This window comes from Phodopus roborovskii, unplaced genomic scaffold (assembly GCF_943737965.1).
Source record: "Phodopus roborovskii unplaced genomic scaffold, PHOROB, whole genome shotgun sequence".
Taxonomy (NCBI): Eukaryota; Metazoa; Chordata; class Mammalia; order Rodentia; family Cricetidae; genus Phodopus; species Phodopus roborovskii.
In genome coordinates this window covers 8904810-8929500 of record NW_026126638.1, presented here as the reverse complement: position 1 = coordinate 8929500, position 24691 = coordinate 8904810, and the positions used below count along the sequence as shown (strand labels likewise).

At 44.3% G+C, this 24691-nt stretch overlaps 1 protein-coding gene across 1 annotated transcript in view; it reads left to right on the top strand.

Moving 5' to 3' along the window:
• Positions 1 to 5661: 5661 nt before the first annotated feature.
• Rerg (RAS like estrogen regulated growth inhibitor) overlaps positions 5662 to 24691 on the top strand; it is a 93219-nt gene continuing 74189 nt past the window's right edge. The window contains exon 1 of the mRNA XM_051173152.1: positions 5662 to 5828. Coding sequence (XP_051029109.1) covers positions 5768 to 5828 — 61 coding nt within the window. The 5' untranslated portion in view covers positions 5662 to 5767. The remainder of the gene's footprint in view (positions 5829 to 24691) is intronic.

Here is a 24691-nt window from a genome sequence, read left to right as displayed (position 1 = left end):
GCATCACCCTTACTTCCAGTAAACCACCAGATACCCTGGTAAGAAAATCCAGATTTGGAATGAGGAAAGGGACAGGCATAGACATTTGCTGTTGCTTTGTTCGTGTGCATCGTTCTTTGGGAATGCTTTGACCTCTTTGAAGTTCCCCTTCCCCTGTGAAAGACAGCAATTACAATAGCGTACTTACCTCAAGGGAGGTGACTATCAAAGGAGATGAGGGATGCAAGCAGTCCTTGCATAGCTTAGCATAGCATGAATGTTAATTATCTTTGTTGGGGTTTGAACACAATGGGGTAGGACGCCAAGACAAATCTTATAAATGCTGGTCTTGCTGAGAAAACTAAGCGCGTTGGGGATTTTACCGTATATACAAACACGAATTGCAGTTGGATTTGGTGTTTATATCTGTCGAAGTATATTTGTTTCCGATCCGGTCCGGATTTTCTCCCAGCTATTTATTAGCTTGGACCAGTTTTTCTCTCTTTCTCGTTTTAATCCTCTGCTTCCTCTTGAATATCATACGAATAACTGAACACATTCACAAGGCATATTGGCAAGATCCTTTGAAACGAGGCATAGAGAACACTGCGTAAGTGATGCTTTTTAATCAAGAAAGCTGGAGCCTGCAGGCCTGGCGCTGAGCAAGCCTGGGTTGTGGGGCGCTCAGCTGGCAGGCTGGTCCAGCAGGGGACGCCAGAGCGCCTCACTGCAGCATCCCGGCGGCAGAGCGCGGCGGCGGCGGCGGCGGCGGGCAGCAACTCGCGTCCTGCCGCAGTCTCTGGGCAGCTAGTCTGGGCGAGCGCAAGGAAGCACCCCCGCTCGAAAACCACGCTCGCAGCCGCTGTGACTTCCACCCGCGATCGCGGGCCCCCGGCTCTCAAACACTTCCCGCAGCCCGGGTGGGTCAGCGTGGGAGGACTTCCCGGACCCCCGGGCCGGATTGTGAACTTGGAGAGGACCGCGGCTCTCTCTCGGCCTGGAGAGTAAACAGGTGAGTGACACACACGTGTCCAGGTGGCTCCCTGAGGGCAGGGTGCAAGTCCCCGAGAACTCAGCCCCTGGGTGCGCCCTCCAGATCTCGGGGTCCCTCGCCAAAGGCGACTTTGGGGTTCTCCGATTGGAATGTGAACGCCAGCACCAGGCTTGACAGCGCGTCCTGAGCTAAGGGCGTCCTTCTGATTGATGTAGGGGACATCTGCTCCCTGCTGTGAAGCCTGCAGTCTGCAGGAGCTGAAGTCCACCGTGGGCTTGCTCCTGGCTGCAGACCTGTTGAATTCAGGGTAACGAGGTAGCCCGGGGGCTTGCACAGTTACAGCCTCTTTGCTGTCTGTGTGTGTTGCGTTGTGATAAGATGAAGGAAAATTCCTAGCGGAGAAACTGAGTAATCTTGGTTTCAGGAGAGGGCTGGTCCAGAGGGAAGCGATCTCACTCCCTCAGACTGGCCCTGTTGCTGCTGTGCATAGCTTTACCGCCTTACTGTTTTGTTATTGTTTGTAGGATGCCATAAAAACGTGAAAGTGTAGTTATAAAGATACCCCCCACCCCATCCAAAGGAAGTGCAAAACACTGACCTTGATAAGCACAGTCTGTGAAATGATTTATTGGGAGCAAACCCTTTTGATAAGTAAACAGATGAATGAAGCTTTACGAACGTCATAGTCTAACAGAATCCCCACAGGTAGGGGCTTTGGTTTGTATGTACAGTGAGTCAGTGAATGTGTCAGTAGTACCAAATAAAACTACACTTTCCTTTCCTTTGCCCTAATATTTGCTACAATGATTTTATGCATAGAAAAAAAAAACCTCAGTATTTATTTAGGTGTGGCTTTATGATTGGGAATGATAGGAACTTAAAAGTCATTTGTTTATTTGTGTTGCCCCTGATAAAGCGTTCTGCTCATAGAGTGAACTTCTGGCCATGGCAGGAATTCTTCCTTGTGTTTTAGAACCAATGAGTTTTCTCAGATCTGAGGGCTAGAAGGTCTCCACTTACTAATTCAATAGAAACTTGCCTGCAGGTTACTATGACAACAGTTGACATGTTGATGGTTTCAGTCAAATTTTCATCTGGAAATAAAATGTGAAGGCATCTCTAGGGGTCAATTTTGCATCTTCCCTTTGATTTTTCTAAACATATCACGGGGCTGACAGTAGCCAGCTGGATCTTTATTATGTTATAAAGTTGGGGGAGTATTAATCCACATAATTTCTCTTTCACTTGTGAAACCCATGAGCTTCATAGGCCAATAGGGGTTGCTGAAATGTTTGACTTGGTTTAAAAAACATACATTTGATGATTACTTTTATGAAGCATCAATCAAGGCTATAATCACATTTTTAGACACATACAATGACACTTTTACATGAAATAGCAAATTACTATTTATGGGTGCTTCTGTTATAAAGATGTTCTATGTTTCAAAGAAATGCAAGCCAGCAGCTAGCTATTCATAAGTTAAAAGACAGCTAACAGGTTTAATATGCAAACCTTAAATATAAGGCCTTTTCTTGGTGGATGAGTATAAAATGATGGATAAGGAATTTTGTTTTGTTTTGGAACACCACTTGGGTGACCTGGAATAACCTGAAACTTGTGATGTAGCCCACGCTGGTCTTGGATTCAAGATCTTCCCATTCCATCTTCCCAAATGCTAGGGACACAGGCCAGTACCTAAGGAAATACACATCTTTAGCCAAAAGGATGGAGCTTTTTAAAATCTGTATATTCAAAAGACTGGGCCAGACAGGATCACTTAACATATTTAGGAAACAGATTGTGACGTCATGTGTTAAAAAAAGGTTCTGTAGCCCACACTGGCCTCAGGTTGGCTCTGCAGCTGGAAGTGACGTTGGACTTCTAAACTTCTTCCTAAATTCTGGGATTATAGGTATGCAGCACCATGCCTACCACAAACTTAACTTTACAAAGTAGAACAGTGGGTGAATTCTGAATGCCGGTGCCACCGAGTTTACCATGTCTAGAAGTGAGATTTTGAGTTTATGGTCACAGCTCGATGGAGAAGTTCAGACAGTGAGAGTCCTTAGCCCGTGGGAAAGCTGTGAGGGTTCCCTGTGATTGGCTGTGCTAGAGGATAAGCACAGAGAACATATCATATGGGAACTTCCGTTGTGACAGTTTGTCAGATTGTATATCAAGTTGGGAAGAAGGGAATGCCATGTTTTTAGAGCCATTAAAACAGCCAGTGCCTGGGGACAAATGTTCATATGGTGTGGGGGTGGTGGCGGGGGGAGTCCAGAACTTAAGCAAAGTTTTTTCAGTTGCTGTGAAGAATATGTGAACAGCTAGCTGACTGGCCCTCACTTTCCTAGAAAGTGGAAGCTTAGGATAAGGCAGTGTCCTAAGGGCTCTCTGACTGCACAGCCCCATCTGAGTGAAGGAAATGACTTGTTTTTTTTTTTTTTTTTGTTTTTTTTTTTTTTTTTTTTTTTGTTTTTTATGGTGAGGAACCAGGACATCACAGGCAGAAGTGACAAGGAGACACATCATAGCCCAATACAATAGGTAAGGAAATTCTCCTAATTTGAAAAAGCTGCCTACAAATGACACCACTTACAAAGGAAATAAAGTGATCTTGAAGACCTGGGATTGACCAATCAGACACAAACTGGTTAGCTAACAGAGGAAAATCTGCAACAGCTGGGAAATTCCCTTGACTGGTCCCCTACCCAAGGCCTTTCCCAAGTTTACATTTCTTCTAGCATTAAGAACCCAGATGTTGAGCTGACAGTATAGTCTTGTGACAGAGATGCTTGCCTACCATCATGAGTGAGGCCATAGAGTCAGTTCCCAGCACAGCATTAATTCAGTCAGTTAAAGCTGCAGATGTCATGACTAAGGAGCGGCCTATGTACAATGAGCAGAGGCACACGATGTCATGTGTGTGCCATTAGTGTTAGGACGGCATTGTAAATGGACGTGCCTGAGATCGTCTTTAAAGAGGACCTTGGATGTAGACCGCACCACATACCTTTTGTGTACTAGGGTATTACACCCAGCAAAGCATAGGAGTATAATTTGGATAGTATGTATGTATTGGCTTTTGAATCATGTATACTTGTTACATAATTTACCCTGTGATCTAGTGTGAACTGAGGTGAAATTTAACCTTGAAATGGACAGTTTAATTGCATGGTGATGGAGTTGACTGATAGGGCGTATATGGTTCATTAAAGAGATCCCAAAGTGCCTCTCCCCATCATGTGTGTCCTGGCTGGCTTTGTGTGACAACTTGACATAAGCTAGTGTCATCAGAGAAGGAGTCTCAGTTGAAGAAACCTCCATGAGACCCAGCTGTAAGGCATTTCTCAATTAGTGATCAAGGGTTGAAGGCCCAGCCAGTGGTGGGTGGTGCCATCCCTAAGCTTGTGGTCCTAGATTCTATAAGAAAGCAGGCTGAGCAAGCCAGAGGGATAAGCCAGTAACAGCATCCACCCATGGCTGATGCAGACATCAGCTCCTGCCTCCAGGATCCTGCCCTGTTTGAGTTCCTGTCCTGACTTCCTTCAGTGGTGAACAGCAATGAGGAAGTGTAGGCTGAATAAACCCTTTCTTCCCCAACTTGCTTTATGGTCATGGTGTTTTGTCAAGGCAACCCATAACTAAGACAATATATTTATATGTTGAGAATTTCTAAGTAGTAGTAAATACATTTATTCACATAGCATTTATTATCAATTATGCCAAAAAGCAATCTATTCATAAAAACATAGTAGAGGAAGTATTTTAAAGGTGATGTTATTGCCAGGCAGTAGTGGCACACACCTTTAATGCCAGCATTCAGGAGGCACAGGCAGGCTGGTCTCTGTGAGTTGGAGGCCATCCTGGTCTACACAGCAAGTTCCAAGACAGGCTCCAAAGCTGCACAGAGAAACCCTGGACATGCTCAATGGTCTTTGTGTCTCCAGATCTATGGCCACTGGCTGGAAATTTCTGTAGCAACACAATATGTACACATATTTTAAAACAAAACAGTTGTAAATTATTGTTTTTAAAGATTGCTTTTATTTGTAATTATGCATTTGTGTGTTTGGAGCTGTGCCCCCATGAGTGAAGTACCATGGAGACCAGAAGAGGACTTTGGATTCCCAGGCAGTTGTGAGCCACCCAATGGGGTGCTGGGAGCCAAACTCGGGTCTCCTGAATGGTCAGTGTTGCTCTTAAGCAACGACACTAACCTATCCCTCCAGGCCCAGCTCCAAGTTCTGAAGTCCCAACTGAACCTTGGTTCATGGTTTGGAGTGAGTTACTAAGGTCCTCTCACACGGCAGTGGTGGAAACCAAACTAGCAGATGCATAACTCCTATGGTTTGATGGTAACTGCCAACCTTGTGGAATTCTGGAAAGCACCTGGGAGATGGATGGGCCTCCGAGCCTGCCAGTGGGGAGGTTGTCTTGATGGAAGGCCCCACCCACTGTGAGGTGAGCAGCAGCAGGCCTTAGTGTCTTCTGGTTGTAGGTAAGATGTGACCAACTGTGTCACACCCCGCCTGCCATGGTGGACTATATGCTGCTTTGTCAGTGTTTTATCTCGGCAACAGGAAAAGAAACTAAGATGAAAGGTGACCGGTGTGTACCTGGTGTTTCACAGATGTAGAGTCCTTTCTCACTTAGAATCCCAACTGTCTTCTCTTTTAAGGCTCGTGGACCCTTTGGTGGTTGACAATGACACAGAGACTCTAAAGGCTGTCAGCAAAGCCAGTCTGCTCGCATCCTGAGTCTGAACAGTACATCCTGTCATCACCCGCCATGGCTAAGAGCGCAGAGGTCAAACTGGCCATATTTGGGAGAGCAGGCGTGGGAAAGTCAGGTGAGCTCCTTCTTGTGGCATTTATAGGATCTGTGAGTTTGTCACAGCTTTGGGGGTGGAGCAGGTAAGTAGCCCTGCTGTCCTTCCTCTGTATCTAGAAGTTTTATTTTTCAGAACCCACTCAGGAATTCTTCTACCTGTTTATGACAAAGTAAGTTTGCCCATAAAGTACAAGGCACTGGATAGGCCATAGACAGCATGGAAAAAAACCAAATTGTGGAAATTCCATTAAATATCTGTTCTTTCCTCACTATGGAAGATCTCAAGGGGTCAGTTATATGTCTCAACTATTTGTATATTCTCAATAAAATGGTCCAAGGTCAAACAGATGTTGGGGCCTCAGTAAGTGCTTGTTGAATGAATCTCTCTTTGTTGGTGACAGAATTGTTTTCTTGCCCAGTCTTCTATAGCAGAAGGACACTTGAAAAGTAGGCTGCAGACTTCCAAGCAAACCAGCTATGGCCAGGCCTCCAGATTGGATTTAAATTAGCAATTCTGACTAACATTAATACTTTAGAGCTCTCTTTTGTTTGGCAGTGCTAAGGGGGCGAAAGCCAGGACCCTGTACATGTTAAGCCATCACTCTATCCCTGAGCAACCGCCTGGGTCCCTTGAGACATTCTCACAAAAGTGACCAAAATCATCACTTACTCCCTATTCTTAAAATCAAATGTATGCTAAAGGAGATGTCCCCAATTTACCAGTGACAGTGACCAGAGCTTGTCTGGTGTCTCATGGGAAGGAACACAGAACTTTTGGCTATCAGTAAGGACACAAATGCCTCTGGTGGGTTTGAGTATGTAGACAGAAATCTGCCCAGAAATAACTGGCTAATCCCCACACAGATCATCTATATGCTCTTAAAGAAACACACACACATACACATGCATACATACATGCATGCATGCATGCACACAGGCACGCACGTGCCTTCTTTCCGGTTCTGTGGCCAGCCTCCTTCTAGCCATCTTCCTGGCTGTCTCAGCAGGCACCTGCCCTGCTGTAAGCTTTGCCTCTGTGTTGGGTTTTCTTGGCTCTTTCTCTTGCCACCTTGCTTCTCCTCTGCTGTTTATGCCCCTGGCAGAATCTAAACCTGAGAAACAGCTGGCCAGGACTGAAGATGCCTAAGCTCCTCCCCTTTAATCTCCTTTGGTTTCCCAATGTCGTGAGAACCTCAGCCTGCAGCTGGTAGAAGGGTCTGAGAATGAGGAAACTACCCCGGGAGGGTCTCTGGTGGGAGGGATGGAGTATGTGGGGTGGACATGGAAAGAGAAAGGTTTCGGGGGCCGGGGAGTGGGGCTGTGTGAAGATCATGTTGTAAACAGTGGCTCAGTTTGTGTAACTGAGGGGTTTGGCCATCCATCCATTCATCCAGCTTCCTTCCTTCCTTCCTTCCTTCCTTCCTTCCTTCCTTCCTTCCTTTCTTGAAAGTGCTCTTCCAAGACTTCTGGCATGGTTTGATAAGCTGAACATCAGGCTGGCAAGATGGCTGGAGGGAAGGAAGGCTTGCTGTGCAAGCATGGGACACCTGAGCTACATCTCCAGCACCTGTGGTGTAAAGAGCTGGGCGTGGCTAGCACTCCCCAGCCTTAGCTGTAAGTGATGGAATAGGATTGCCTGGGCTTGCTGATAGCCAGCCTTGCTCCAGACTCAGTGAGCCTTCACAAGGAAATTAGATAGTGAAGAAACATCACCTAATGCCTTGCTGCTTCCTCTGCACATCCCACACACCACACATGCCAGCACAGACTGTACACACACAGCTCGGCTCCCCCAAACAAATACACATTTTAATTTCAAAATAATACAGACATGAGAGGCAGCCTCAGGGAAGAGGTACTCGGTTTGTGAATGCCCATCCACGCCCCATCTTCAGCCCCTCGGTGTGAACCGGACCTTCCTATCCAGCCTGACCCACTGCCTGAGCTGTCCCTTCAGTTTCCTTTGTGAGCCTCCAGTAACTTTCCATTAATGTAGCACCTGGTCCCATCATTCCCTCCTGACCGGGTTTCCCCACCTGTGTCCAGCCATCTTCGTCTTTTCTCCAGTTTCCCATCTTTTTGCTCATTTGCTGTTTAAACATGTTGACCTGCTGCTATAGCCATTCCACAGTACTACCCATTAATCCCCAAGAAAGCGATTTAACAAGCCTACCAGCCTTTTAGGATTCTTTCAATGGCTCCACATAACTCCTCTTTGCCAACCTTCCTTCCCAGTGGGTTGGGGCATTACCCTCCCTCCTGGCTTTCTCGGTTCTTCTGTTGACTCTAACTAGTTGTGCTCTGCCTGCCTCTGGCCTTGGGTCTTCTGGAGGGTCTGGGTGATAACTGAGGCCCCCAGATTGTTCCCATTTCCTGTGGGTGATTCTCCATGTTCCGTGCAAAGATGGCACCCTCTCTAGGCCTGAGCTTTTTTATTTTTCATGTTGAAAGCAGAGGCTGAAACTGCTTGTGAAGGTTCTTAGCAGCTCCGTATTTTTATAAATCTTTTCATATCCATTTCTGCACCCTCCCTGCATACATGTTCCTCTCACTGTTCACACATGACATTGTAGGGTGTGTGTGTGTGTGTGTGTGTGTGTGAGAGAGAGAGAGAGAGAGAGAGAGAGAGAGAGAGAGAGAGAGAGAGAGAGAGAGAGAGAGAGAGAGAGCATTTGCAGACATCAGAGTTTTTGTGGGACATAGTTCTCTCCTAAAGGAGAGGTTGGAGAGGGGAGCTGAACTCAGGACCTCAAGCTTGGTAAAGTGCCTTTACCCATTGCCATTGAGCCATCTTGCTGGCCCAGATTCATCCAGTTTTGTTTCTTCCCATTGCAGTAAAAATGACAAGGACAGACAACCTGTCTTTGGCATAACTTGTTTGTTCTCTGAGAGCAGACTCTGTGTTCCTATTTCAACATCTGAACGCTTCCTTGAGACCTGAACCACACCCCTCATTGAGAAGGCAGCGTAGTCTAGATGTAGGCCTGGGAGATGATTCTGAACTTTTCCACAACTCAGTGGAAATAACCACAGTTTTGAAAATACGATGTAGTAATACTGAGCTCATGTGTACTCTAGTTTCTTAAACTGTCCCTACCTGGTTTCTGCCTGATCATGGTAGCACATAGCCACCCTCCAGCCTAGAAGACTGTGTTTGTCTTGGAAGTAATATTAGTTTACTCTCGCCTCCCTCCCTTCTTCTCTCCTTCTCTCTCTCTCAGCGTGTGTTTGCCCATGTGCCCATGACTGCTCGTGCATATATGTGTACATGTATGTGGAAGTCAGAGGTCAACCTTAGGCATCTTCAGTCAGTGGCCATCTTGGTTTTTGAGACATTTTCTCTTGTTAGCCAGGAGTTTGCCATTTGCCTAGGTGGCTAGCCAGTGAACCCTGTATATATGCCTGTTTCTGCCTCCCCAGTTCTGGGGTTACACCAGCACGCCATGGGGTTTGGAATCCAGGGTCTTCATCCTTTGCATACCAGCACTTCATCAGCTGAACCATTTCCCCAAGCCAACTTTTCCTTGTGTAAGTCTGTAAGGAATCGTACATACCGGAGCGCACTACAGTCATGGCTTACTCTGGTGCCTGCAGAGCCTCTCTTGATCCTCCCTTGAGCCCACACAATCTAATCTTCCTCCAGCTGACTAGAGTACCTCCCAGACAGCCAGCTTGAGATGGGGCTGTAGAGACTGGGTATGTCTGATTTGACTTGGTCTGAATTGTTCGAGGGGCTTCAGGCTCACTCCATCACTCTGCTTTCTCACCCACTAACCGATGTGGTGGGACCTGGGGTATGTAAACCACGTTGTCTCTGTACTATTCGAGTTTTATATCATTCTGAGTCTTGGGTTTTGGGCATGTGCTATGATGTTTGACTTCCAAGTCTTCCATGTGAACTTGGCGATGTGAGGCAAGCCACTCCTCAATTCTTTAAGCTGTGGGAGACACACAGTACTACCTATCTCAGTTATTAAGACTGAGTCATTACATGTACTTTTTTTAGTGCAAATCATGACACGTAGCAGGTGTGCATGTGTTAGCTCATACTATTACGATGTTTCATGTATGCTTTTGATTTCTGAGTACCATGGCGAATAAATTAAATAAAAAATAAATGTATATTCTACCTGGTGTTTTGTTTTATCCCTGAAAATCAAAAGGCTAAAGTAACGTAAAACTATGTCCTTACTCAGCAATACCAACTTAAGTAAACACATATGTGCATATACTCAGAGAGGGAGGGGGTAACAGACAGGGACAAAGATGAGAGAGAGAGAGAGAGAGAGAGAGAGAGAGAGAGAGAGAGAGAGAGAGAGAGAGATGAAGACAGAGAGAGGGTGTTCTCTCTTTTATGAGTCCAAGGTCTGGTTCGTGTCAATTACAGCTTGGCCACTGATGGTTATAATCCTACTTAATAGCTTTATATTAAATCATGGGAAAATAACCAGAAATATGTAGTTTCAACAGTATACCAGCACTCTTCCATTGGAAAGTGCTTCTGTATGCAATGACAGACTTTCTAATCCCAAGTGATAGATAGGTCTTCTGGGTTTAGGAGAGAAGTCAACAGAACTTCCCACTGGACGGGTTGACTGTGGAAGCGTCAGCAGGGGCACACTTAAGAATGTGCTCATTACTAGAGCGTGTGTATGATACATATATGGCAGCGTGTACATGGCCTGGTGGAGGGCAGCTTGTCTTCATGGGAGATTGCTGGCTGAGGGACAGCATGCTGAACTCAGTGGGGTGTGACAAAGTGTAGGCTATGGTTTCCCAGCCTTTCCATCTTCTACCCCAGCTGAGGAAACATTTCCCTCCACCAGCCAATGGTAGACTGTGAGTAACGTGGCTCTCACACCTCCCTCCTGAGGTTCTCAGTCTATATTATGACAGGCTCCAAGTAATTAAGCAAAAAGACCTGCCAAAGCCCGAAAGACACCAGACATACACTTTATTAAATTCTTCCGAGATGTATTCAGATTGTAGCAAGTGTGGGAAGGGTTGATTACATTAAAAAAAAAAAATCCCCCAAACATAAAAACAGGAAATTTAAATTTGGTTTCACAGTTGACACCGTCGTTTCAGAACTGAGACACTCTGTGTCACCACAAAATGTATTTCTTGAAAGGGCCAGTCTAATTGATTGAGTAATGTATCCTCTAACTCAAAAGCCAATTGATGCACTTATCCGTGCAAGCTTAAATTCAGATTCCAGGGCCATAGACTGGCTGCCAAATCAAAACAGCTTGTGATATTTTCGTCCCTTGGCACGAGGGTATTTTTCTCCTTCTTGTTCTTGTCTGCCACTTTTTACTTTAATGAAACAGCAACAATCTTTCTTTCCTTCTTTTTGGATATGGGATCTCCTGTAGCCCAGGCTGGCTTCAAATTCATTATGTAGCTGAGGATGACCTTGAACTCCTGCCTGGCCCTCCTGCCTCTGCCTCTCAAGTGCTAAATGGAAAGTGCTTTGTGCAGTGCTAGGAATGAAACTCAGAACTTGATAAGAGCTAAGCGCGGACTCTACCAAGTGAGTCAACGACTTCTGATTTTAGATGGGATTTTTGCCATGTACACTAAACTATTTTAGAATATGTGTGTATATATGCGAGAATTTACTCATGAGTCTGTGTTTGATCAGGTCAGTCTCCTTACGATACTGATATGGCTGAAGAGGCTGTACCATACTTGAAAATGTCCTTTGGGTGCCATCCAGATGGATAAAACAAAGACCAGTTTTCATTGTCTTGTCTTTTTGTCTGTGTAGATGTAGGAAGACATGCGCTTCTCTGACAGCTCCGAGGGTAGTTTTTCTAGTCCCATTCAGATATCTGCAAGCAACTTCCCTCCCTTTGGCCCATCCTTTAAAAGCCATTCTTCTAACCATTGAAGGCAGGTGTCATCAATGGACCTCACTTCTTGCAACACTTTGAGGGGAGCCAGTACTCCCAAGCTCCCAAGACAGAGAGAGGCAAGAGGACATTTTCAAGTTGCAGGACTCACTTATACATAGTATAAAGCCAGAGTTCTAAGTTCAAGCCTTTCTTGCATGCCCAAGCAAGGAAAAAGAGTATGTTTCCTCCCTTCTTTACTGTGACTAAAAACCTGACCAGAAGCAACTTAAGGGAAGACCAGCTTATTGTGGCCCCCAGGTCCAGGAGCTGCAGCGCCTTCCAGCTGGGATGGTGTGGTAGCAGGAGCATGACTTAGCTGGCCACTGCAGTGCAGGGCTGTGACAGGAGCTAGGGCTAGACTGTGAGACCTCACGCCTCCTCCATCCTCCAGTGAGGCTCCACAACCTTCCAAATCAGCACCGCATGCTGGCTGATGACCCAGTGTTCAGACGCAGGAGCCCTCGGGGGGCAACAGAAAGGTATTTAACCTGCAACAGGGGGAGGAGGAGGAAATGTGCCTTAACAGCCCGGGGGAAGAAAAGCACCAACACTTAAGTGGTGAGCCAGCAGCTAAGCGCTTTGTCTGCCTCAGCGATCAACTCCTAGTTAAACTTCCACTCAAGAACTCTTGCAACATCACATGAAAATAGCTCCCTTTCTCTCCCTTTTTAAATATGAAAGGGGCAGAAAGATACATTCATGGAAGAAACAATACAGGGCCATAAAACGGAATTAAATCACGAACTCTCTTTAAAAGTCAAAAGTGCATTTCTCTGCCTCTATTTCTTCTATTGTGATGTATATAATTACATTCAGTCACCCTTTTCTTTTAATTGCCATCTACGTTATTCATTGGAACACCATCTCCTCTCCCTAGTTAGGTGGCGGGCTTTTGTTGCTGCTGTTGCTTCTCACTGAAGTTGACTTTTTTATTTTATTTATTTATTTGTTTATTTATTTATTTATTTATTGCTTCTGACGAGGGCTAACTTTAAGCCGAATGAAGAAAATTTTGAATCATCTCTTTTATTCTCTTGTTATTCTTGGTATCGCTCCAACTTATGGGTTTGGGGAAATAAGCCAACTTTTCAAGGTGGTACCGGCCTTGAAGCCAAAATTCCAATGCAAGCGCATCGCTGTAGCTCCAGCTGCCTTTGAAAATTGATGTGGTTTCTGAAAAAAGGAGCCGTAATTTCTTCCATCCCATTAAAAATAGGAGTGCAGCATTGCAGAAGCAAGGCAACATGAAGTAGGTAATTGCCGCATATGGAAACGGATATGCAAAGCTGATGCATGCGGGTATCCATATATCCATGAGCTGCAAACAGAGAGCCTGGTGGTCACGCAGTCTGCTGGTGCTAGAGCTAGCCTCGAACCCCAGTTTAGGACCTTGTAGAGCTCTTGTGATTGTTTTCATTTTGCCCCATCCAACTCCTCTCCATGTCCTCCCAAACAGTTTCTCTTACAAAACGAAATGATCATCAGAGTTGTGCAATACAACCTTCGTGAAAGCCAATGTTTCATTTTACGAGAAATTTCCAGTGAATAACCGGTGTGTGGCAATGATTCCCGGGGATGCCAGGTGTGTTGTCAATCATTGGGAGTGCAGACCTTCCAGTAATTGGAGGAAGACCACCCACACTAGCAAGGTCACCTCCTTTCCTTCAAGTGCCCAAGCGAGTGTAGGGTGTATGCTCAGCTCCTCTGCAGCCAGCCTGGATATGCATGGTTTTGTGCTGCCATGACTGCCCCTGCTGTTCGCCTCTTTGGAATCAGAGATGTTTCAGCCTCTGCTCATGGCATCACACAGAATGTACTAATACCCTCTCCCAGTTGACAGTCCTTCACAAACAGCATGCCTCACTCAGTCCTTTGCTTCCCAGTTTAGTGACAGTCACTTCATTCACTCCCCAGAGAGCATGCATGGCTTTGGATCACAGACCCGCTCAATCTGGTTTCTCTGAAGCCACTGGTCTAGGATGGATTGTAGCCCTTGGAGGAATGGTTTGCCCAATACAGACCAGAATGAGACAGTTTTGCCTTCTAGATACACACTCTGCTCAAACGTCCTAAGGTCATGGCTGCTCTGGGGGTGGCAGGAGATGTGACGGTGGCTCATGGGGACTTCACTGCCAATGAAGGCTTTGGGTTTGCTGTGTGTGGTTTTGGCTTTTAATGTGTATCCTTGCTGAACTAAATATTCCCTAAGCAGGGTGTGTGCTTTTAACCCAGGTGGAGAAGTTTATTTTTACCCTCCTAAGTATTGTTTTGCCAGATTTAATTGGTTCTTCTGTCTGTCAGGAGACTTTTTGATCTGAATATATGTTGCCCCTCCCAGTTTTCTGTCTTCCGGATGTATATTCGTTCGGGAATATTACAGACCTGTGTCTGTCTGTGTGCATGCACACATGTGTTGTGCTTGTGCTTGTGTGCGTGTGCGTGTGCGTGTGCGTGTGCGTGTGCGTGTGCGTGTGCGTGTGTGTGTGTGTGTGTGTGTGTGTGTGTGTGTGTGTGTATAGGTCAGAGGAGAATCTCAGATATCATTCCTCATTCCCCTGGTACCACCTACCTTTCTTTTAAGACAAGATCTTTCACTGGTCTGGAACTTGCCAAGCAGGGTCTGTCAACTGGCCAGCCAGCCCCAGGGATCTGCCTGTCTCCTCTGTAATCCCAGTGGTGGGGTTGCAAGCTCATATATACCACCATGGCTAGGTTCTAGGTGCTGACCCCAGTTCTTTGATTGACTGAGCTATCTCCCCAGCTGTCATCAAATTTTCTACTTTGATATAACTTGACTTTACTGAAATGATGAGAATAATAATATTAGTCCATTGCACACTTACAGTTTATTTATGAAAAGAAAGGTTATAGGTCTTTGACCTTAGCAGACAGATATTAGCACTATATCACATTATTTCCACTTCTTTTAAATAACTTCTGGTTGGGAGTTATAGCATTAAAAAGTGAGCCAGGTGGGAACCTTACATTGCTAACTCCTTGTTTATTATTGTCCTCAACCTCTCTTGTTTCTGCAACTTATGCTTTTCTTAGGACTCAAGGTCCACTGTTATATAAAGTGCATACATGATCCAATGTGATTAGTCCCAATAGCTCTTCTAGCTAAAATGCCATTTTTCAGGGAGCCATTTCAAGACATGTATGTGTGCATCGATATAAAAAACAACCAAACTTGGTTGATTAAATGAAGTTGATACTACAAACTAGAACTGAGTATGGGCTAGAATGTTCTTTTCTGGTTACAGCAATCGTTAGGAAATCTACTCACAACTCAGGACCACCTGGAGGGGTTAGGTCAGTATGTTTCCAGAAGCCTCTGCCAGAACTTTGATTTACTAGGTGGTGAGCTCAGAGAATTCAAATTTCTAGTAGTTTATTACAAGGCTGATTTTCTAAGTACCTCGTTTTGGTTTGGGAAACAATATGTTGCTTGCTCACTGTTTAATTTCCATTTAGAGAAAAAAAAATTTTCAACTTAAAAACAAAATTAACAAACATGTATGCATTAGCCAGCTGCACATGCTGGGTGCCCAGCACCGCTGAGACTGTGACTCAGAATTAAGTGGCAGACAGGCAACATCGTACTATGTATGACAATTTTGTAGCGAGAACAGAGCATGCAGGTCAGTAAGACCCCTGTGTAAGACCCCTGTGTAAGAGGGCAAGTGTATCACTTTTCTCCTGCTCCTGAAAAGCAGGGCTTTCTCTCACATCGTAGGAGAGCAAGGATGGCTTTCTAAGTAACACAGACCTCAATAACCCTGATAAGAGGAATTTTGATTTTGAGATAGTGAGTTACTTGGTAGTAGTGGGGACAGATCCAGCTAACACATATTGTGTCTAGAAGTTAGCCAAGTAGGCCAACAATGATATAGGTTAAGCACCGCTGATCCAAAAAAATTCCAAGCTGGAAGTGCTCTGAAATTTAAAATTTTCTGAGTGCTGACATAGGGCTCAAAGAGTCTTCGGAGTCAAGATAAAAGATGATCACCTGATAGTCCATGAAACATTCCAATATCAAAAGCCACCACTAATGTCTCAAACACTTCTAGGAGAAGCATTTCAGATAAGAGACAGCTTGCCCCAACTTTTACGCAAAGTTCACACAGGAATCGAACCCAGGACCAGGATCTTAACACACACAGTCAGGTCTCATGGAGAGCCACACTGACAAACGATAGCTAGACTTTACACTGTTCTTCGGTGATCGGTGTTTATAAAACTTATTAAAGGTGGTACCGAAAGAACTGTCTACATTTTAGGAGCATGAGTAACATATTTTCTTCGATGATGCATTTCCTGTCTCCTTAAAAAAAATATTTTAAAATGTTTCCTTCTATTTTCTATCATGGGGCCATAATTTAAGAGAGAGAGAGACAAAAAGAAAAGAATTTTCAAAAAATTGTATTTGTCTGAAATTGATTTCCTTTCACATCAAGAACTCCATAAATTATAACTGAACCAAACAACGGGCTAGCTTTGTACTCACTTGGCTACACGTTGTGGGATGATTTGAAGGATGACTCAACTACACACAGTAATGGAACACAGATTATCTATCTGCTACAGTGCCTAGAAATCATTCCATTAAAATATTTGATGTCTTTCCTTTTAACTTTGTTTTCTTGTTCTGTAGTTATTTCTTTGTTTGTTTGTTTTTGTTTTTGAGGCACATCTCACTACTTAGACCTGGCTGGTCTGTAACTTGCCATGCAGACTAAACATGCATCGACCCTCCTGCCTTGACACTTGCAGAGATTACACGTTAAAATATTTTGTGGCTTGTCCTTGTATATCTGAGACAGGGTCTCATTTAGGTCAAGCTGGCTTTGAACTCATTATTCATTCTAGGGTGACCTTGAACTCTTGATCCTCTTGTATTCCCCTTCAGAATTTCCCAATTACTCCTGCAGGTGCCACTGTCTCTAGTTGTATGCGGTGGTAGGGTCTGAACCCAGGTCTTTGTGCATGCTAGACAAGCACTCGACCTGCCGAGCTACATCTCTAGCCCAATGATAGCCCATTTCTTTCTCTCTTCCTTCTATAAACCACAACATATTATTGACATGGATCCAGCTTTTCCGTATAACACATATGGCATGTTATACAGAAAAGCTAATCTTGATATATTTTTAATGCGGTTCATTCTCAGGTCCCATGTGAAGAGAGAATTGGGAAGGAAGGAATAGAGAGTAGCTTGAATAAGGGATAGAACTGGGGAATTTTTTAAAAAACTTGAAGTCCAATAGACAGATTGCTAACAACAACAACAACAACAACAACAACAAAAATGTGTTAGGCCAGCAAGATGGCTCAGAAGGTAAGGTCTGTTGCTGTCAAGCCTGGTAATAACCTAAGTTCTATAACCAGAATTTGTGTGGTAGAGAGAGAGGACTGACGATTCCAAGTTGTTCTCTGACCCGTACATTCTCATCGTGACACAGAATGAATGAATGGTTATGCTTTTCTTTAAGAAAATTTCACCTCAAGGAGTGTATGGTACATTCACCTTGGACCCTTCAGCTCATGAATGCTAAGGATGAAACTGAGGGATAGGGTGCTGGAACATTTTAGGGAAAGGCTAAGATTGAAGTCCCCCCATCCTGTCTCTACAGCTGAGCCGACCGGGTTCAGGAGAGTGGGTAGAGCCCCCCTTTACAACAGGCCCACAGCACCACCAGCTGGGGGCTTGTGCTAAAACACTCGAGCCTGTGAGCTTTGCAATTCCAACACAACCGGAGAAGGCTGAGTCAGGCTCAAACAGGGTCTATGAAAATGTGTTTTTACTTTGTTTGAAAATTGCTCGAGGAAATGGGAATTCAGAACAAAGGAAGCTGCAATTAAACTAAGAGATCTTAGAGCCTTATTATTTTAACATTCAGCTCTGTTTTAAAAATAGTTTTTCTGTTCCAAATCCCACCTATGATTTCATGCTAAAACCCTCTTATTTGGCTTTGGAGGCTGAACAGTAAGTGAGCGGCTAGGGAAGGAAGATGGAAATTATAAAAAAGATGGAAAAGAACAACTTTAGTGTGCAAAAAAAAAAAAAAAAAAAAAAAATGTGGAGCTTGTTAAATGTCCTCACTGGAGATGAAAGAAAGGATACATTAAGATTTGGCTCTAAAGAACCCCAGGAGCAAAAACACGAGAGACAATCCTTACAATATTAAGGAAAATATGCAGTCAAATCTGAGATTTTTAAAGTTATGTTCAACAACATAAAAAGGGGGTTCCGTTCGTTCCCTCACTGAGATTTGAGATGGTCTTGTGAACCAGGAAGCTGGAAGAATCAAGCCTGACCTGGAGAAAGTGCCAGTGGGCCTCCAGCAGCTGATGATCAGGACTGGTTAGGCCTGGAGCCCATCAGATAACTAGAGATCTTCTATCTGCCATGAATAATACATGGTTAATTACTGCTGGAGCTTTGGAGGTCAATATGTACTTTGGAAGATCATGATGTTTCTTATAAACACCCAGGATCACTGTTTCTATTGTTATTAATATTTTTGTTCTATAATGTAATATTCAAAGTTACAATATGTGGACACTTAATGAAAACTTGGCATGCAGACCCTTGATGGCAAAATGGAAACTTTACTTCTTTGGGGACCTTTCCCCATCCCCCAATAACGTAGAAAGAAAAAAAACCCTCAATGCAAATTAAGACATTCTTCAACCATCACTGAGACCACATAAGCTATTGTGAATGGATGTTTTTTTTCTAAAAATTTCAAGTCTCATGAAGCAAGAATTTAAAAATTATATCTTTCAGAAGATTTATTTTGTTTTTATTTGTGTGTCTGTATGTATGGCATGTGCGTGGGTATCCGTTCAAGTGAGCTGTCCATCAGTTCCCCTGGAGCTAGAGTTACAGTTGGCTATGGGATGCCCAATATGGATGGTAGGAACTGAAATCCAGTCCCCTATAAGAGGCTGAGCAATCTCCCCAACCCCTTCACAATTTAATTTGTGCAATCTAGCACTCCCATTGTTTTCATCATGTAAGTTGACAGTTTCTGTCTTGTTTGAACATCTGTAAAGATATTCAACATACCAGATATCATTGTCTCTGCTCAGTCACATTCCTCGGCAGACCTGTGAACCTTGCTTGAACATCTTGCTTGAACCTTGCTTAAAACATCTTTCCCATAAGTAGTAATTTGAATTGTCCCATGTTAATAGTAGTTTTTCCCCGCCGCAGGAACCACCACCATGCCTGCCCCAAATAACACACAGAGACAATGTATTAGATATAATTCTGTTGGCCAGTTACTTGTTTCTTATCGACTAGCTCTGTCTTACATATTAACCCGTTTCTATTAATCTAAGTATTTCCACATGGTCTCATCTTACTGGAGAGAGGGGCCAGCATTCTGCTCTCTCTAGTCTCTACATGCTGACTCCTCCCTACTACTTCCTCAAATCCTCCTTGTCTCCTAGTCCTGCCTATCTTGCTTTCCTATTGGCCAACAATGCTTTATTCATTAACCGGTATGAGAAACATATTTACAGAATGGCATCTCCCATCAGTCCCATTTTTCAAAGTTTTACTCTGATGACAAAATTTTCTTTTTTACTGAAGGAAAGGAATTGTTAAGAAATAGCATGTTCATTTTTACCCTGGGATGGAGACATGCTGATGTAGCTCAGTAGAATTAAAGCCCATCTCAGGTACTAGTTCAACTAGCTCCTAAGTTAAATTCACCGTGTGCTTTTCAACCCTTCAGTGTTTGGAGGCTGGTGGCATGGCCCAGAGCATGGGCCATCAAGACACTTGATGCCAAACTTGATAAGCTAAATTCAATCCCCAGGACCCACAAGATAGAAGGAGACAACCAACTCCTGAAAACTGTACCTTGTCCTACACACAGGCAGGCAGGCAGACAGACAGACACAGACACAGACACAGACACAGACACACACACACACACACACACACACACACACACACACACACACCAATGTTTTTTTTTTTTAATCCCCAGTTTGTGATGAATGGGTATATAATAATGTGTGTCTGTACGGTAGTTAAAGCTAAAGTTCCAGTGACTCAGAATCAAGTGAATTATCATGCTTTCTACCTTGTAAATGATATAAATTTAAGGTATAAAGGAAGTCACTACTTGGTTTCACGTTTAGTTTTCTTCCTCCATGCAAGGCAAATCCTGGTCTACAATATGGGGACATGAGAAAAATGTGAACCTGCCTCTTTTACCTGGACGCTGTGACTGTACTACATCCATGATAGCCTGATACAAACCAAACCAACAACAAAACTTACTCATGAGCATTCAATAAAAATGCCTGTGAATGCCATCGCACAATGGAAATATCTCATAAATATGCGCTATAGATGTCACAGTAACTCGATTATCTTTGAACAGTCACAGCAGGAAAAGATAAATGGTGCTGCCACCCAGGACCTCACACATCTGGTTTCATGAAGTAGATGCTGAAATTCTTGAGCTGGTGACATTTTGGCCAGACTTGTGAATATGTTGCCTTCCATGGCAAAGGGGACTTGGCAGGTGGGACTGAGGTTATGGATTCAGAGATGGGGTTTTCCTGGACATGTCCAGGGGAGCTAATCCTAAAAGTCTAAAAGTGAAGGACCTTTACTGACTGGGGTCAGAGGCTGGGGTCAGAGCCTGATGGGACTAATGATATAATGGACCTGGGAACAAAACGGTTTCAAAAGACTTTTTTGAATCTTGAAATAGCCTGTGACAGTAAGATGTTTTGAACAACTCCCCCAAGGCACAAATCTAGTAAATGATAAGTGGAAACCCACATGTCAGATCTTTGTAGTTTTAGGTCCATCTCCCACTACCTTGTGGCGACAAAGCTCAACTCAGACACCCAGCACCGCAAGTCACAGAACACAAACGTCTTCCAGTTGTTTCCCCTTAACCTGCTTATTATTTGTGAGGTTCTCATTGGACTCTCAAAGAGCCTGATTCTATGAAAGCCAATCATTGAGATTGGCCCAAGAGCCAGACTCGGATCCAAATCCTGGCCTCACTGTAGCTCTGGAGCATGAGTTACAGAGGTAGATATGTGTGCATGAGCTGACCTGGTCTGTTCCACTAATCTGGTAAAGGCCTAGAGATTGAAATAAAAGACAAGACAACAGGTCATTCATGCAACAGGAATGCTCAAATGCTGTTTATTGAGGGGAAGATAAGGGCTTATATACTGACTCACAGCACAGTGGAAAACAATCAAGGGTCAAGCGTGCAAATTCTCGGGCTTAGTTCCTCCCCAGCAGATGTGTGTTAGCAAATTGAGAAGAGGACCAAGAACTACTCTGGTGCAAGATGTTCCAGCCAACAGCTCCAGGCTTGCTCAAGGTGCCTCTGGGGTCCTTGCAGGGCCCTGCAGTCAGTGACTGCCTTGTGGAAGGTGCACAGTACTTACCTAGAGAAGAAAAGACTGCTTCAGGTTGATACTGTGATGTCCTGTGGAATAACCCATGGAAACAGTTTAGAGAAGATAGCACACACTGTTCTCATGCATGATAGTGAGTCCTGCGCATCAGTGGTTGGCTGGGCCTGTGGTCCTTGCTTGGGATGCTCACATTCGGGAGGTAGGGTTGTTTTGTGATCAGCACCTTCTCTTGTTCCTGTCCTTTCTCACCTCTCATCCCCACCAGGACTGTTCTGTTTCAATGGCAACATTTAAGTAGGATCCTACGCTGTTTATAAAATGTAAGCTCAGCTATGAACACTTAAGAATAACTTTTCCCTTCCACTATAATCATGCATAAAAAATGAATTGCTAGCAGTAGCTTAGAAGGAGTTGTTCCTTTTAAAGGTCTTTGTAAATGAATTCTCTGCCCAGAGAGGAGACATGATCTTGCTTTCTGTATTAACTTTGTGCTTTCTGTGGTGATTGTTCTGTACTGTCAACCCAACCAGATGTAGAATTGCAAGGGAAAGACAATCAGGGATGTTGGTGAGGGTTTCCCAACATGGTTTAACTGAAGTGGATAGTGCCACCCTAATATGGGTGGCACCATCCCACAGGTTGGGGTCCTGGACTGAAATAGAAAGCAAGCTGAATGCCATCATCCACTTCTGACTGCTCCTGGACTGTGGAAGCGGCGTGACCAGGCACACCATGCTATTTCCATGATATGATGGACTGGTCCCTCAGGCAATGAGCCAGCATAATCCCTTTCTTCCTCAGGCTGCTTTTGCGAAGTATTTTTACCACAACAATGAGCAAAACAGCTAAAAACCCACAGGCCAGCAAATGCTTTCCCCTGCTCCAGTTGAGTTGACCCTCAGCGTAGTTTTGGTGCAAGATCTACAGTTTTCCCATGGCATCAGGTATTAGACATGAGCACAGGTACGAAGCCCAAGCTTGACGCTACGTGCATTTGAAAAATGCCTTCCCTAGGAAAAAGTATGGTTGAGACCTGGTATCATTTTTTAGCATGTTTATGCCAGTTCTGTAATAAGCTAACAATGTTAATTATGTCTGTTCAGGAAGCAAGGGCCATCTCTTCAGTCAGCAAAGCTTTGCCTGACCATGACAAAAGGCTCCTTCTTGCTGTTTTCATGAATAGAAGTGCCATGTCTACAGTGTTTCACAAGACTGCGCACTGTGTTCAGCCCTACATGCTTGTTACTGCTCCATCTTAGGGCTAACAGTGGAGTCCAGTAAGAAACCATTGCCCAGTAGGTGCTCACACATGTTAACTCGTGTGGCAACACAGTCTCGTCCTCCTGCTCTAAATGGGTGGGGGAGGAAGGTTGTTTGTCCCACACTCTCCAAGTCTTTGGAGTGCTTGTAGAATAGCACACCCCATGGGTTCTGTGTTGGGTGTGCTAAATGGTTGGACAGCTCACCTCCTTTCATATGCTTCTCTGTTGTGTACCACTCAGGAACATAAAACATGAACCATTGATGGAGCTGTTATTATTTTAGAACAGGCTGGACATTGAAGCTGTGGGTTTTCAGGGGAGGAGAATAACACATTAGCAATGTATTCACTGTGAGTGATGCAACTTTTTGTCTCTGCCTACCTCGGATTTGTGCCATGCTGATTTCTACCCACTTTCCCAAGGTGGCTTTCATTTGACCTCTGTTTCCTCTGTTCAATTCTAAACAAATGAATGCTAATGGATTTGGGTAATTAATGAAACAAACTAGGAGAAACAAAACCAGTTAAGTTTGCTATGCCTTAAGGAGACAAGTGGAAAATTTCCATAGGTTACAGAAGCAGGATACATCATCATTCACAGAGCCGTGTGAAGGCCACCTACTTAGCCGGAAGAAAAAACGAGTGGGCAGGAAAGATTAGTGGTGACCTTTCTCAGAGCTCCCACTCTGCTTCCTGAGCAAGCCGGGAAACTGCCCTGGAGGGAGAGAGGAGTAGCCTTGGTCTGTTACAGCATGTTAGTGGTGTTGGACTTCACCCAAATCAACACTCCTAAAGGCTGCTGTGGAAATCTCAACACCCCTACCCCACCTCACCACGGCTAATTAGACTCTTCTCAAGTCAAGGTTGTTTGCTCATTAGTCACGATTTGAGTGGTGCTCACGAAGGCTCTCCTTCTCCAGACTTTGCAAACATTAATTTGACAAGCTCCTCGACTGTGGGTCGAAAACATTTTAAGGATTTATGCTGTTTTTATTTATGAGTGTGCATAAGAGTATGTGCACATGAGTGCAGGTACCCATAAGAAGTGAAAGAGGGTGTCGGAGCCCCTGGAGTTGGAGCTATAGATGTTTGCAAACAACCTAACGTGCGCGCTGTGTGTACATGCTCTTTACCACTGAGCTTTCTCCTCTGGCCCCACAGGTTCAGTCTTCCTACAGATTTGAACTGATGTAGATATTAGCAACTCAAAATTCCCCACTTCTAGGGAGCGATGACTGAATCCTTTGTGTAAACTACTTTGTGACATTAGGCAAGCGGAAAATCAGTTTTGCAGACACAGCGGACATCAGGGTGGTTATAAAAATGATGCCCAGAGAGTCCAGCCTGGTCTGCATAGAGAGTTCCAAGCTGTCTTTGAGCAGGCGAGAAAGAGAGACAAGAGCATGCAATAAGTCTTCCTCTGTCCTGCCAGCTAGCTCTCGAATAGCTACATGGAGACTTATTATTATTAATTATGAAAGCTTGGCCTTGGCTTGTTTTTACCTAGCTCTTAGAACTTAAACTAAGCAGTTTCTGTTAATCTACCACCCATCCCGATTTTCTCACATCTGCCCTTGTTCCTCTTGGGTGTCTAGATTCATTTTCTATTCCTGTGTCTCTGCCTCCTGCCCAGCTAGCTACTGGCTGCTCAGCTCTGTATTAAATCAATCACAGCAGAGCATCTTCACACAGTGTACAAATATCCCACTTGCTGCCCTTCCGGAGGACCTGGGCTCAGTTCTCAGCATCCAGGTCAGGCGGCGGCTGCCCATAACTTACTCCAGAGGATCCCAGATCCCTGCTCTGGGATTTGGGCACCTACAGTTACAAAAACAAAGGAAACCTGCTTTAATAATAATAATAATGCCTAGGGAATTTAACACTCTTCAGTAAGATTTTTTTTCCCCTTCCCAATGTTAGCAGGCTCTCAGCAGTCAGACACGGTGGGTGAGCCCAAACTCAGCAACCAGAGGGAAAATCTGTGGCCTTGCTGCCTTCTTGGAATCACTTTGAACCAGCAAAGTCAAGAAAACGGGTTTCTTGGTGACTAGAGGAGATGTTGAGCATTCTTGGTGGAGATGGGCTCCAGTCTTTTAAACAACACCATGGCTGTATACACAGTGCGCGAATCTGAGATAAGGGCCTGCTAGCAAAATGCACAGCCTTCATTCCTTTGTAACAGGAACTCCACTGCGTCAGTGAGCCTGTGCTCCCTTTAATTAAAATCTTAAACGATTAGTTAGATAAAGCTGATATTTCAGAGCCCGTCTTCAGAGGGAACATATACCTATTTTTTTTTTGTATTAAAAATTGATTCTT